Consider the following 16,179-nt stretch of genomic DNA (forward strand, 5'->3'; position numbering starts at 1 on the left):
ATTCCTAAACGGTTGGGACCATCACTCCCAAATACAATCCCAACCTTCCTTTTGTAATATTGAACCTTTTGCTTAAATTTCATAGAAATCCATACACTTAAACTAAAGTAATTGTCCGGAAACCAAATGTCTTCGGACGACGACTACGTGATAGCAATATACGAAATCATTTTTTTTGCGGTTGTATAAAAATAGCCCCTCATTCTAGATTATCTTTACTGGATTATATTTTTACAAAAGATTTAGATTGGTCTGATAACTGAACTCATCTATGATTTTTGCCAGTGGAAAAGTTATTTCCAATTTGGAAAGAATCAGACAAATTGTGATGAATAACTAAACTTTGATCAGGATGTCTTTTGTACTTTACCTCAAACTATATAACTGTTAGAAGAAAATCTTTATCTACTCTCAAAACCTAATAATTATATATTAAAAACTCTCCAAGTATCACTCTTTAAATTCATTGTAAAACAACTTGGAAGAGTTTGAAGTAATGTTTTATTTTCCAATAAAATGAAACACCAATCGAAGCCAGTGCTTTCCATGACAAAGTTTAAGCAATGCTTAGGATAATATAAAACTTTTTGTCACAAAACTTTAAAACATTCCACAATTTATTGATTGATTGGTGTTTAACACCACCATCAGTACTATTGGCTATGGCTATTTCGTGGCAGTCAGTTTTATTGTTGGAAGAAACTGAGTGCATAGAGAGAACCACCAACCTTCACAGGAAAAATGACAACACTAATCAATTAAGAATGAAATGCATCTGCCATGTGCCAGATTTTTAAATTGAAAACAATTCATTAATCTCTTTATATTTAATATTACGAACACATGGAAAAGTGATAAATAAGTGCTTATATTTTACATAATTTAGTATATCATATTTCTTACTTTGTTTCTTTAAATAGTTTTTCCTTTTCTTCTTGTAAATGGATGAAGCTACAAAAAATATCAACCTTTTAGTAGAAAATTAGTTAAATTATAGTTATTTGTCTCTTCATAATTATAAAACCATGAGAGAACCTATTTAAAGACCATGGTATTTGTCATCTTTTTTTATCAAGCAGATTCATCAGGAAACACTGAAATGTTTTGGGATACTGTTCAGTTGGAATATATCGAATCAGTTAACATACACCGATTTATATTTTTTTATTGTACATTACTATTTTCCTTGGTTCCTAATAAAGGAAGTCAAGTGCTTTCCTCTAGCATGTAAAATTCAGTACCAACTATATAAAGGTCAGTCATATAATTGTAGAGATGCTTGTTTCACTTAGAAGGATTAATTTAGACAACTAAAAATTTTCTCATTCTTTTGATTTTTACAACATACCTTTCTTGTTTCTTCTTTAACTTTTCTGATGTCTATAGAAATAAATAAATAGCACTTAAAATTTATACAATTAGCTACACATCAATTTTTTGTTTGTTTGATTGTGATAAAAGGAAATATTTGGCAAGGTCCATTACAAGGAAATTCTACATAGTTGCCAACTCACATGATATTCGCGTGTAATACAAGCTTTTTCAACGGTTTACACGCGAAGATTTTGTCACATGGCGTGTACACACTTTTCACCACTTTACACATCATTACATGTTTTTCGTTGTTTTGATTTTTTGGTTGTTAGTGATATCGCGATTCTAGGGTCTTTTCATTATTAGACGATAAATACTGAAGACTTCGAAGTATTTGTTGGGTCGTCATTGTTTATTTTTCGATATGGACGAACAACAAAAGCCCTTCAGGTAAGTTTGCAAGTAGTTTTTAAGGTTGTTTTACTTTCTTTCTTTCAAATTCACTTTAGGGAAATGTCCAGCAGAAAGAGATCGCTTTCTGGACCTGTACCGTCGTCTTAAGAGCGGAGTGCTAAGCGAAAACATTACGTGTGTACATACCAAAAAAGTTGGGAGTCCGAATCGGGCATATTAATTACAAAGTATTATGCATCTTAAACATTATCAATCATTTGCAAGCATAAAAACATGTGTGAGAGGAGAACTAGCTATTTGATAAAGCATTCAATGGTATTCAAATTATAAAATTATTTTTCTTTTTCAGTTTCAAATCTAGCAAACAGATTTCCACAGGCCATAGGGGATGGGAATACCATATAACTGTTGGATCAGTTCTCAGAGTATCAGCTGTCTTCTCCTGATGAACTACCCAGCTTTGACCAGGAAATAGCAACATTCTGGGGAGCAATGGCATATATAGATGACATTTTTAATGACAAAAAACATTATGACATACTTTCAAAGCTTGCTAAAGCTATTTTAGTACACATACACTCTATCTTTATCACATGTGGTTTTATTACCTTATCTAATTCTTCTTGTAAATGATCCACTTTTACTTTGTTTTCATTCTATAAATCATGTAGAATAAAAGAAAAAAAAATATAATATACATGTATCTAATGATAACAAGTTCATACAAATATTGAATTACCAACAATAATGTGAACTTTAATATATGAATATGCAGCTTAAGTTTCAGTGTTCTCCCCCAGGGTACTGTAGCACCATGATGTTATCTGAATAGGTTTTAATTACAATGTATTGTTAATTTATGCTAAATTTAAGGAAAATGTGCCATTTCAAATCCTGTGGTGCTATTTGAATAAAAAAGCTAGGGAGCACACTGTTGTAATTATCAGCTAAATCTGTAAAATAATATTTGAAACCAAAACCATGCATAAATAAACCAATTTATCTTTTGCAGCAAATTGTTTCAATATTATTTTTTTCTAAAGCTCTTAAAGTACAATGTACTATAAGATATTTAAAATGACAATGCTCAGGTACAACCACTTGCCTTTGTTGAATTTACCTCAGATTAACATATTCTCTACCTAACCAATTTTTGTTTCAACATCTGGCTTTTTTCACTGCCTCTGATGAAATTAAAACAGAATATACAAGAAGTTGTATGAAAATTGATTGACGAAGTATGGTTTTGGTTGTAAAAAAATTAAGATTTACCTAATGCAAAAATTAAACTTTAACCTTGAATGGCTTAGATTATAGACATTGCAAGCACAATAAAACACTGCAAGTGTTTTTATCCCTTTATCAGACAGAAAAGGTAGATCGGGTTTTCTAAGGGTTTTAGTTGTCCCTGTAAGTAAAATCAAACAAGCCTCACACCTCTTTTTATTCATATCATATACTTTTTGCTTTAAAATTTTTGACAGATAGGGGCCAAGTTTAAACTGAAAGGTCTTTCAAATATTCATGTATATGCATACTATTTAAATGCTGCTAGGAAGGGATGCAGGATATAAGAAATATCTTTGAGGGTTAAAAGTCAAGTTTAAGGTAGGTTTTATTCATACTTTACCTTTTGTTTCTGTCAATAAAATCAATTGAAATTTAGAATACTTGCTCTTCTTAATGAAAAAATATTGTATTAAGCTTTAACTCATTTAATTTTACGATTGTAAAGGCTCCACTTAGTATGTATCTAGGATACTTACCAATGATCTTATTAAATATTATAAAAGAACAGTGTTCTAATGTCCCCTGTTACAGCACATATTTTTATGTACAAGGGCAGACAACCCAATAATTATCTATTTTAACTGCAAAGATCATTCATTTTTCCATGACATGGTTAATATAAACCTTCTATAAAATTTTCATAAAAATCTGACAAGACATGTACACCTGTAGACCTTACAATACAATATTTCAAATAATCATATTTTTAAGAGGAGCAACTCACATAAAATATTTGATTGTCGCTGATTTTATAACATTACTGATATAAACCTTTGATATAAGTTTCATAAAATCCAACAAGAAATGTGGACATGTGATGATATCTTAAATGTCATTTTGAACCAATTGAGACACAAAAAAATTGAAATAAGATTCCTTTTTGAACCCCTTACAGATAAAAAGGCAATGCATGGTGAATAAAAGTTGGTCTCTTGGGAGGCATTCAACCAATACACTTCTAGAATTTTTTAAACTGGAATTTGATATCTTATTTGCATCCCATTGGATGCCATAACATTGAAACCTAATCAGAGAAAAAATAAGACAGGAGTATCCAAACTCCAGCCTAATATATGATAAATTCAAGAGTAGGTCATGCAAAGGTATGGAAATTTTGTTACAAAAATCAATCATTTTATGAGGACTTGGAAGTTTAGGGCATTATTTTTTTTAAAAACTGGTAAAGTCATAACAAACATCACAATATAAACAAACTTATGTCAACAGTTTTATAGCATGCAACAATTACAAAACATTTTGTACCTGTTTCAGTAAAAACATTTTTTATAAAGAGCTTTTTCAAAGAATAAAGTACCATAACTCCTCAATGTCATATCAGAAATTTATAAAAAAAACTAAAGGGAGGTTATTTTAATAGATATAAACCAGTCACCAAATTTTATTGAAAACTGCTCAAAGCACTTTTGAGTTATTGTCTGAAAAACTGGAAAATCCCCCTTTTTTAATGAATAAAACCCCATAACTCAGAAAATCTAAAATGTATAATGTCGAAAGAGAGCTCACGTCAATAGATATAAACAATTCACCAAAGTTTCATGAAAACTGCTATAAGCATTTTTGAGTTATAGTCCGAAAAATTGGAAAATCCCCCTTTTTTAATGAATAAAACCCCATAACTCAGAAACGTAAAAATCTAAAATTCAAAAAAATCGAAAGGGAGCTCACGTCAATAGATATAAACAGTTCACCAAAGTTTCATGAAAACTGCTCAAAGTGTTTTTGAGTTATTGTCCGACATGTTGACAACGGACGGAGGGACGGACAGAGGTATACCATAATACGTCCCGTAAACGGGCGTATAAAAATGACAAATGTATGCATTACAGGTATACCATGAAGAAGATATAGTTATCATAACTTAAAAAAAAAAATTATCTTATAGCTTTAAGGTTAATGAAATCTTCCTGTGTGAGCTCTATTCATATTGAAGATATCAATGATGTAAGACAAATACATATCAATTTCAGAAATAAACCCACCTCTATTGTAGATAACTTCTCTCGCAGCATTCTCTTTTCTTCTAGCTCTGTGTCCAGTTGTAATTTGAGCACTGAAATGACAATCAATACAGTGTATTTTATTCAAAAATAGAAAGTATTAAAGTAAATTCAAGTGTGTAAACCTGAAACTTTATAAATGATTAATAAACTGTTGTTGATTACATTAAACATACATTTGTTGTTGGTTGGTGTTCCATATATTTTAACCCTTCTCCGACAATTCCTTTTATTCATATGTAGATAAGAAAAATAAATAAAAGTAGCATTCCTGTTTTAAAGTTTTAAACATATGATAGTTACAATCTTTAAAAATTTTAATATCTTATTAAACTTATTGCTCAAAAACATTTTGTTGATGTATTTGAATTCTAAGATACATATTTTCTGTCGTAAGTATATATGTATTTGATTGATGAAATAATTGTTGATAATGGACTGAAACAGTGACTATTTCTTCCATTTTTCATAACATATCTGTACTAGGGTGGAATAGGGTTATTAAAGTGGGAGTCTTTTTCAGTTTTGAATTCAAATTTGAATGCAGAAAGAAATTATAGATTTTATCCAGCGCAAAAAGAAGAAATGCACAGTTCTAGACTAAATATCACTTTCTTTTCATGAAGAATTCATACTTTTATTTCCCATTCTTCTACCAACCTTCCTTTTTTACTAGCACATACATAAGCATCATTTACACCCCTCAAGTAAAGGTATATGAAACATTAGAACAATTGCTTCCTGAACAGTAAACAATAGGATTATGCTTTACCATTAATTTCATGCCCATGTTCCTCTGAAGAAACCTGCACTTCATCTTCAACCTTTAATGCTCTTATTGATGGTTCTGAAAATAAAACTTTCACTGTAATTATATTAAAATTAAATATTACTCTCAGTTTAAAAAGTTTGAACATATGGTTACTGATGAATAAAATGTATCTATTGTATACATGTATTTGACAATATTAGTCCTATTGCAATAAATAGTATTGTATGAAATATATTTTCCCTTATGTACCCCCAATCATACTTTTATACTTATTAATCCTTCCAAGTTCTTTTTTTATAGTTGTTTCATACAGCAAAAAAATAAATAAATAAATAAAAAGGCAAGCAATGTGTTTCATTTTCAAATCTCATTAAAGAGATAAGTTATTGTTGCATACCAGTACCGATTTCTTCCTGCTGACCACTTTCCTCATTCTCTTTAGCACCAGTAGTGGAGGACTCTGTTTTGTGTAGCTGATCATGTAATTTATCAAACTTATCCTGGCAAGCTACAAAAAATGTTTTTAAAATAAATATAACTCTTTGTATCACAAGGAGATCTTAACTACAAAATTCCTTATACTAAAATCCACGTTAAAAGATATTATACATTCAAAATCCTACACAGATGGTTTAATATGTGCAGGTGCCATCTTTGAATCAGGGTTATGACCAGGATCTGGATATTTTTTCACACAATTTTTGTAATTTTTGGGATGACTTGACAGTAAAAGTCCTTTTTCAAACTCTGAATTTCATACTACATTTACCTAATCAACGAAGTTATATTGACAGTTTCATCACATTAAATTCATGAAATTTCTTACCGTTTTTTTTTTAAAAACAAATTCAAAAACGATTTATGGAATGCAACCTATTAAAATTAAAATGATTTGAATGACTTAAAACTGTTAATTTCTCAGGAATCAACAATTATACTTTCCATTTTGAGAAATGTAAATAAAATAATAAACAGAAGTTAGAAGTTAATCATAAATTATGAGTGATTCTAGATTCATCTAGGGAGTTATGATGTTTTGTTAACAAACCTGTTAAGTTTTTCTGTAAGACCGTATTTTGTCTACTGATTTCATCCTCCAGCTCTGTGTTTTTCTATGTTTTGTTAACATACCTGTTAGATTTTTCTGTAAGACGGTATTTTGTGCCTGTAATCTTCTGATTTCATCCTCCAGCTCTGTGTTGTCTATGTGTTGAGTGTTGACAGCTGTATCTTTAGCACTCTGTACTTCTTTTAATTCCTTTTCTAGAACTTCATTTGTTGCCACCAACTTAAAATATATGATGAAATAATAAATGTTTATTTTTTTGTCATCTGAAGTGTGAACACAATATTAAAAGATAACGAATTAAACATGTTGTTTGTAATATGCCAACGAGACAGCAACCCAAGGGCCCAAAAACCAATCAAGTGGTGATTATACAGTCTTCAGAAGTTAGAAAATGACTATCCAACATGTCAAACTCTATTAATTATACAAAGCCTCAAAAATGTGATATACTTATTATCTCATGACCACAAACTCCAAAATTGACAAAAATGTAGGAGCATGTACCTCAAACTTGGGGATACATTCTACATGTACCCCATTGGCAATAGTGATGATACTATTTCACACAAAAACTCATTTTAATGTCTTTTTCTGTAATTTCTAAGCCACAGACAACTGGAAAATCAATTATTGATTTAATCAATTTATCAAAAACCAAAAAAATAGATTTTTTTATTCATAAGTATTGAAATTTCTATCATATAATAAGTACCAATAACCTGGTTTTCTGCTTATTGATTCTTATCAATTATGGACTTTTGACAAAGTCAATGTTATATATGGACCTGTTCAGATTATATTGACCGAGGAAGAAGTCCGAGGTTAAATATAATTTAACAGGTCCATATATAGCATACTGACTGAATGAAAGTCCTTAATTTATATATTACATGTATATATATGTTAGTTTGAAAATGATATTGACTCGATGTTACTATTTTTGGAAATGATATTGACTCAATGTTACTATTTTTGGAAATGATATTGACTCAATGTTACTATTTTTAGTAACATGGAGTCAATATCATTTTTAATAAACTGCTTTGCTGAGCGCAGCTGGATACGCCCGCATAGGTCCAACCCTGAACAGTTGGGGCAAAAATGGACACAATATTCAAGCTTGATTCAGGTCTGAATTTGGATTGTAATTAAATATTTGACATATTATAGGTTTCTGAATAAATGTAGTCAAAGAACTTGAAATTGGTTATATGAATTGAATTTATATTCAATTAAAGATTTCTTGCTGTTGTGCAATACTTAGTATATCTGTTGTCAGCCTATAAACAAATAAAGTTCAATTAATTTTCAATGTCATATTAGAAATAAATGAAAATAAAAAAGGAGCTTACATCAATAGATATAAACAATTCACCAAAGTTTCATGAGAATTGGTGAGAGCATTTTTGAGTTATTGTCCGAAAACTGGAAAATCACCCCTTTTTTTAATGAATAAAACCCCATAACTTAGAAATGTAAAATGTAAAATTTATAAAATTTTAAAGAGAGCTTACATCAATACATACAAACAATTCAACAAAGTTTCATAAGAATTGCTGAAAGCCTTTTAGAGTTTTTGTCTGAAAACTGGAAAATCCCCCCTTTTTTTATGAATAAAACCCTGTAACTCGGAAACGTAAAATCTAAAATTTATAAAAATCGAAAGGGAGCTCATGTCAATAGTTAAACAATTCACCAAAGTTTCTTGCAAGTTGGTGAAAGCATTCTTGACTTATTGTCCGAAAACTGGAAAATTACCCTTTTTTTTATGAATAAAACCCCATAACTCGGAAACTTAAAATCTAAATTTAAAAAAAAAACGAAAGGGAGCTCACGTCAATAGATATAAACAATTCACCAAAGTTTTATACAAATTGGTGAAAGCATTTTTGAGTTAATGTCCAACATGTTGACGATGGACAGACGGACGGACAACGGTATACCATAATACGTCCCGTAAACGGGCGTATAAAAATTCTATAGTAAACCCCTCCCTTCCTCAGGCCCCTCCAAATACCCCTAAATAGACCCCAATGCACAAACAAAAGATCAATGGCTCCGCTAGACATGTTAAGTCTAATATTTTATGAAACCCTCTAAGTAAAACTGACAAACGGTCAAAGTTGTCTTCTTAGACGGTTTGAGTGGATTCGGTCTGACTTGTCTTGGGGACGAGTTGTCCACATTACTTAAAACATCCCATCAACGTTGATTTTCGCATCTGTTTCATGACCTTGTTCATTCATAAAATAACAACAACCTTATTTGGCAAGATAAGTTAAAAATTACCGCCCACTTATATAACTTTATTTCCTCTATCATATAGATTTGTTGTACATGAACAATATTCCTGCGCATTTTGCCATTTAGGAAATATAAACGACTTGTAATTACTGATTTTCGGCGATGAAATATTTCATACAATTGTTCTTTGACATCGTAGCCAAAAGCACAGGGGATAATAAACTACGTACGGATTTCTATTGAGCACTACTTCCTATGTGCAACTTCAAAAGTTTTGGGTAGTTCGATGATCATTTAAGGTTTTTCTGGTCATATTTTTTGTATTCCAGAAATAAAAGTATTAAAAAAATGTCCAATTAGTTATAAATAACATAATAGCCCAATAGATAATAACAATGGCACGTATTTCAGCATTTATTGGGTAGAACACAAATCTAGGGTGCTCGCATAAGGCAGCTTAACTGCCTAATAAAATTTATAAAATTCTAAAGGGAGCTTACATCAATAGATATAATCAATTCACCAAAGTTTCATAAGAATTGCTGAAAGCATTTTTGAGTTATTGTCTGAAAACTGGAAAATCACCCCTTTTTTAATGAATAAAACCCCATAACTCGGAAATGTAAAATCTAAAATTTATAAAATTCTAAAGGGAGCTTACATCAATAGATATCAACAATTCATCAAAGTTTCATGAGAACTGCTGAAAGCATTTTTGAGTTATTGTCCGAAAACTGGAATATCCCCCTTTTTTTTATGAATAAAACCCCGTAACTTGGAAACGTAAAATCTAAAATTTATAAATTGAAAGGGAGCTCATGTCAATAGATATAAACAATTAACCAAAATTTCTTGCAAGTTGGTGAAAGCATTCTTGAGTTATTGTCCGAAAACTGGAAAATTCCCCTTTTTTTAATGAATAAAACCCCATAACTCGGAAACGTAAAATCTAAAATTTATAAAAAATGAAAGGGAGCGCACGTCAATAGATATAAACAATTCACCAAAGTTTTATGCAAATTGGTTAAAGCGTTTTTGAGTTAATGTCCGACATGTTGACGACGGACGGACAGACGGACAATGGTATACCATAATACGCCCTGTAAACGGGCGTATATAAATAGTAACATCGAGTCAATATGTCAAAATAGTGAAAAAATACAAAATATATATTGGGAAAAACTTGACCAAATAAACCAATGAAAAACAAGAAGCATCAAACCATATGTAATATTGTAAAATATTTGCTGTGAAGCTTTTTGTCAAGTGAGAGCACAAAATGTATTCAAAAAGGATTCATGATGGGTCAAGCAGATAATATTTTACAACATCACTATTTTGGGTATTTTTCCTTTGATCTTTTTTTGTGACAATTTTTCATATTGTGCTAGTCACTTAAGATAGAAAATCATTGCTAGAAACTAAGGGAGCACATGCTGTTGTCAAGGTAAACATCCACAACATCACAAGCAAATTAGCGACAAATAGATTATCATTGGTCTTTTGAACTCAAGGATGTTGCCCTTCAATGAGATTGTAGCTGAAAACACCCTCTCGTTTGAAAAACCATCGATAATCTATAAATATCAAAATAATGAAAATGTGATTATCAATTTGTCTGATTTTATTTGTGTTTTTTCCTGACAGAAACAATTGTTTCTTTGTTTCTCCAGTAAACCAAAAGAAAACATGATAACTTCTGGTCAAACTTATCAACTTAGTGTTCAAACATACAACACATGTGACAAGTTTGGGTCAAAGTTATTATGGTAGGATCAACATATTTGATCCACAATGCCATCATATGCAATTTTTTATAAAAAGCTGAGCAGAATTAATTGATACAGGCAGAGGGAAGACATATAAGAGAAATATAAATATTATAGGAGATTACATGCAAAATATCTAAACCAAAAATTTGTATAAGCTGCTTTAAGTCCAATGATAAGAGTTTTCTAAATTATCCTTTTATGTTTCAGTGGACTAAATAATCCAGTTAAGTTTAGAAAGTTTGACAAATTACAATTACAGGTCACATGTCAATCATATACAAATAGTTAGTTGTCATATTGATAAGTTTCAAAATTATTTTATGAATTAAAAAAAAAGAGAAATTTTATTTTAAAAGCTAAAAATATGAACTATCTCCACTTTCAAGGGTAACACCTTCCTCATATTATTTTTTGCAGATAAAACTTACAGCAGTGAGTTCTTGCATCAATGTTTGATTCTGTAGTCTAAAGTCATCTTCCTGACTCAGTAATTTTCTCTGTAAGTTATCATTTTCTTGTAATAGTACTTCTACTTCCTGTCAAAGATAACAATTCTCCTCAGTATAAACCAATCAAGTGCTAGCCAATCTTCTTGTAACAAGTTTGTCAAAAATATTTTCAAAAATAATTAAAAATGTACTAGAATTGATGATATTCTGGTGAAACAGACTAAGGTTATTGATATAGATGACCTTACCTTAGATTTACCGAGAGGTCATCATGGGTTATTTGGGTGTCTGTATCAGACATTCTTAAATTGTTTGTGGTAAAATTAATATAGAACTGAGTCAACTGACTCCTTGCAAGAAAAAGTTCATTCACATATGTATTATTTATATTGACTTGTACATTTGAGAATCTCATCATTATTAAATTATTTTACTTATATGTACAATAATAATTTGTACCCTGTATACAACGTGAAAGACCAGACAACTCTGTATACTTTTAACCAGTGTAAATCAATCCTTTGGTTTTCTGTTTTGAATTGTTTCACATTTTGTCACAGCAGAATCTGTCATAGCTTACTGTTTGGTATGTGTGTTGCTCATTGTTGAAGGCTCTACAATGACTTGTAACTGTTCACGTCTTTGTCCTTTGGTCTATGGATAGTTGTCTAATTGACAATAATACCACAGCTCTATATTTGTTATATTTAAAGGTGTTAATCAAAAGTCGACAAGCAAGACTTTTTCTGCCATGACTCCAAACTTTAAATCTGTACTCTTTAAAATATCTGTGTTATATACTGTAAATTCAGAAATTATTGCGAGGTTTTTATTAATATGACTGGATGACTATCGCAATAATAAGAACTCGCATTCTGATGTAAGTTACATATATCTGTATGCAGATTTTTATGATATCACAATAATTAATCTCGCATTTTTGTCCACTCTTGAAAAATCGCATTTATAAATGCACGCAATAATTTCTGAATTTACAGTACAAAAACTATTAAATATGTTGGATTTACCTTGGCCTTTTTGCTCTTCTGAATTGCCTGAAAAATAAAAATAGATCTTTACTGGTCAGGAAAAGGTATCCTCCTATACTGACATTACTGGAAAAAAAACATTTTTTTCTTGAATACTAACAGGGTACATGGCAAACTGCTGAAATAAATACATTACTTCTTGAGCAATGCACAGAAATTTTACACTATTTTTAGTAGTGCTTATTGAAACATTCCTGCTAAGAAAAGGTTAAAAAAATATTAATCATATTGCAAAATTACCCAAGAAGTATTCCTTTATAAACCACATCTGGTATCCTTTAAATGTGTTTTCCAGGTGGTCCATGTAGTAACAATAAGAAAATATTTCCAAAGTAATTCTTTCCATAGATTTCTTCAAATGTTATTATGTATATGGTCAAAATATCTTAATATACATATAGTATTTAAATCTTGTTTCATCTGGATCAATTTTTTTGCAGTAAAATGCTTTTTTTTCAAACTGCTTGAATCATATTGTTCTATAACATCTTTGTAAATGTTAAACAAACTTTCAGCTTAATAACATCAAAATGGATAACATCATGGACAATGGATCATGTTTGTACTTACAAATCAAGCTGATACTATGGAGATTTAAGTTAATTTTCATCAGAGTACAAAATATTATCTGATATAGCTAGCTATCCTGCTATTTTTCTTATTTCATATTTATCTCAGGTCAAGTTGCAAACTCCCAAAACAATACATCTAATATGTCTTTTCTGGTTACCCTATTCTTGTCCTGCTATAGTAGTATATACATGTATATAATCTGATGTTCAGTAGTTGTCGTTTGTTGATGTGGTTCATAAGTGTTTCTCGTTTCTCGTTTTTTATATAGATTAGACCGTTGGTTTTCCCGTTTGAATGGTTTTACACTAGTAATTTTTTGGGGCCCTTTATAGCTTACTGTTCGGTGTGAGCCAAGGCTCCGTGTTGAAGACCGTACTGTGACCTATAATGGTTTACTTTTATAAATTTTGACTTGGATGGAGAGTTGTCTCATTGGCACTCATACCACATCTTCTTATATCTATGTATTTAAACCTCAATTCAAAGGTCACCTCTCTCATATATTTTCTATGGTCCCAAAAGGGACATTTATATACATGTACTTGATATATAATTAAACTATAACTCTATAACCTTACCTTGTTTGCATTCTGTAGTTGCCTGTCTATATTTTCAATTTTCTCATTTGAAGCAATGTTTTCTAAAACAAACAAACAAATCAGTCAATGTAAATGATAGATTTAATCTTCTTTACAAAATGTCAAAATTTTTATGCTAAAAAGGCAAAATGCAACAAAGCTAATTTAAGCATCAGAAAAAACCTAATTCATATAAAAAAATAATCTTATAAGTGCTCTTAAATTATATATAATTACTGACAGGATTTAATATAAAATACGATCATTCTCCTTCATCCCTTTAGACCCTCTCAAAACTCCAAAACAGTCATAATATTTGAATATAAGCACCAAAGAAAAAGAACTATTATTCAATATCTTACAAGGAACATTTCTGTGGGTTTTTTTTTTTTTTTGGGGGGGGGGGGGGGGGGCTGCCTAAGTAGTTTTTCTAGATTTATTTTACATATATATTTCAAAGGAGGTCAACTGTAAAAATTAAGAAGTAACACAACTGCTGCAACAATTGCACTTACAAGTATTAAATAATTCTCACAGAATAGTTTTGTCATATCATATTTTAACTCTTTGATTTCAATGAAATTTTTCTGCATTACTTTACATAAAATAATTTGAAATTTTGAACAATTATTTAAATCTAAAATACTCATATTGAATAATGATGAGCATGAAAACATAATCAAGTAAGGATCTTCCCTAACAAATATCAAGTTCTTTTTATTCAGTGATTAACATGAAGGAAAAGAAATGCTAAATTATTATGAGGATATAGAACATGTACAAACTATTGATAATAGTTGAATCATAGGTTTCTGGTTAACATGGTTAATGGATACATTATAAATGATATCTAGATCCAATACATGTATTAACTTCTGTGTTTTACATGTATATTTATATAAAGCAATAAATGTTTAGAATATCTTTGCTGACAACTCATTTATGGATGCCTAATTTAATCAAGCATTCTGTGAGTATTGCCTTGCAATACATAGTCCCCAACCAGTTAAAAATTCATTGTACTGGAACAAAATGCTAACTTGATCTATAACTTGTCATGGTGTAAACTATATAACAAATATCTTGTCAATATCTTCAAGCATGACGAAAAAAAGTGGGAAATTGATTATTTGAGTGAATTTTCTAAGTCCAAGGACCATAACTCTGCACAAAATCATTAGACCGGACCAAAATTCGAACTTGATCTGTAACTTGTCATGATAAAACTGTATACCAATCATCAAATCAATATCTTCAAGCATGACAAAAAAAGTGTGGAAAACTGATTATTTGAGTGAATTTTCTAAGTTCAAGGACCATAACTCTGCACAAAATCATCAGACCAGAACAAAATTCGAACTTGATCTGTAACTTGTTATGATAAAACAAACGGACCGATGGAGTGCAAACCTCAAGTCCCTTCGACTTCGTCACTAGGGGACTTATAATAGTTTTATTTGGTAGTTAGAATGTGCTATATGGGATGATAGTTTTGTATCAACAAAGACAAATTTAGACAAATTACATTTACAGCTATATCATTTTGGTGGACCACTAACCAACTGGAAATTGAGCCCTGGCAACATACTTTTTGGAATAATCCAATATTTTTTTTGTTTCATTATGTATGTGAGAAAGTAGATATTTATGCATCTCCTTCCTTCCCCCTTTTGATTGATTTATTGATTTTTGGTGTTTTAACGCCACTTTTAAGCACCGCTTTTGGGCTATTTCGTGGCGGCCAGTTTTTATTGGTGGAGGAAGCCGGAGTGCCCGGAGAAAACCACGACCTTCGATAGGAAAACTGACAATTCTAGTCAATTAAGATTGGAGTCAAGTGCACCCGCACGAGCAGGGTTCGAACTCCGGAGTTCAGTGTTGACTGGCTAGTGATTACAGTAGTAACTACTTAGACCACTCGGCCACAGAGGCCCCCCCCCCTCCCTTCCCCCTTTTGAAAACTGTTTCTACCTAATGAAAATATAATGAATGCTTTCTGACAAATTTCAGTTTTTGTGATTAAAAATAGACAGAGAAACATCACAAATATAAAATCATCACATAAATCACTGAATGTACATTATCCAAGACAAAACAAATCATTATTATCTGTTTGGCTGAAAAATTTAAAATCAGATATACATGTACAAGATTCCTATGATGATACTGGTAAGTTTATTGTAATCTTAAGATTTTCAGGATTTATTCATACCTCTTTCAAGCTTCTTGCACTTGCCATCCAATTCATAGTTTGTTGTTCTCAAATCAATTAATTGCAACTGAAAAAAATAATGATCTGCTGTCATTTAATGGACCTTTGAATTCATCTTTCATATCAAGTTATTTAGGTAAGTATTCAGACCAAGTCAAATGTTCATTCCCCTACGTTCCTACTCTGAATACCTTTGGTTAGGTAATACAATGTAGAAAGGCAATTATTTGCATGATGATGGTATGGACTATGGTAAAGATATTTATATTCTTAATGTGCTTTAACTTTCAGAACATTAATACATGTACATGTAGACTAAAAAAATGTAGTTCTAGAATGAATTTAAACTAGATCAGAGGCTGATTTAGTGGGGGCAGGGTATCCCCCTCCCTTTTATAGAGCTACATTTATGGTTAATGCATAGA

At 30.7% G+C, this 16,179-nt stretch overlaps 1 protein-coding gene across 1 annotated transcript in view; it reads right to left on the reverse strand.

Annotated features, from left to right (window-relative positions):
* The window catches only part of LOC127699993 (GRIP1-associated protein 1-like), a 54,735-nt gene that overhangs the window by 36,307 nt on the left and 2,249 nt on the right, over positions 1 to 16,179 (reverse strand). The window contains exons 2-12 of the mRNA XM_052203700.1: positions 15,755 to 15,821; positions 13,543 to 13,604; positions 12,371 to 12,397; positions 11,322 to 11,429; positions 6,940 to 7,096; positions 6,206 to 6,316; positions 5,809 to 5,883; positions 5,019 to 5,089; positions 2,337 to 2,384; positions 1,349 to 1,380; positions 904 to 951 (exon numbers count right to left, since the gene is read on the reverse strand). Of these exons, the coding sequence (XP_052059660.1) occupies positions 904 to 951; positions 1,349 to 1,380; positions 2,337 to 2,384; positions 5,019 to 5,089; positions 5,809 to 5,883; positions 6,206 to 6,316; positions 6,940 to 7,096; positions 11,322 to 11,429; positions 12,371 to 12,397; positions 13,543 to 13,604; positions 15,755 to 15,821 (806 nt within the window). The remainder of the gene's footprint in view (positions 1 to 903; positions 952 to 1,348; positions 1,381 to 2,336; positions 2,385 to 5,018; positions 5,090 to 5,808; positions 5,884 to 6,205; positions 6,317 to 6,939; positions 7,097 to 11,321; positions 11,430 to 12,370; positions 12,398 to 13,542; positions 13,605 to 15,754; positions 15,822 to 16,179) is intronic.

This window comes from Mytilus californianus, unplaced genomic scaffold (assembly GCF_021869535.1).
Source record: "Mytilus californianus isolate M0D057914Y unplaced genomic scaffold, xbMytCali1.0.p SCAF_1, whole genome shotgun sequence".
Taxonomy (NCBI): Eukaryota; Metazoa; Mollusca; class Bivalvia; order Mytilida; family Mytilidae; genus Mytilus; species Mytilus californianus.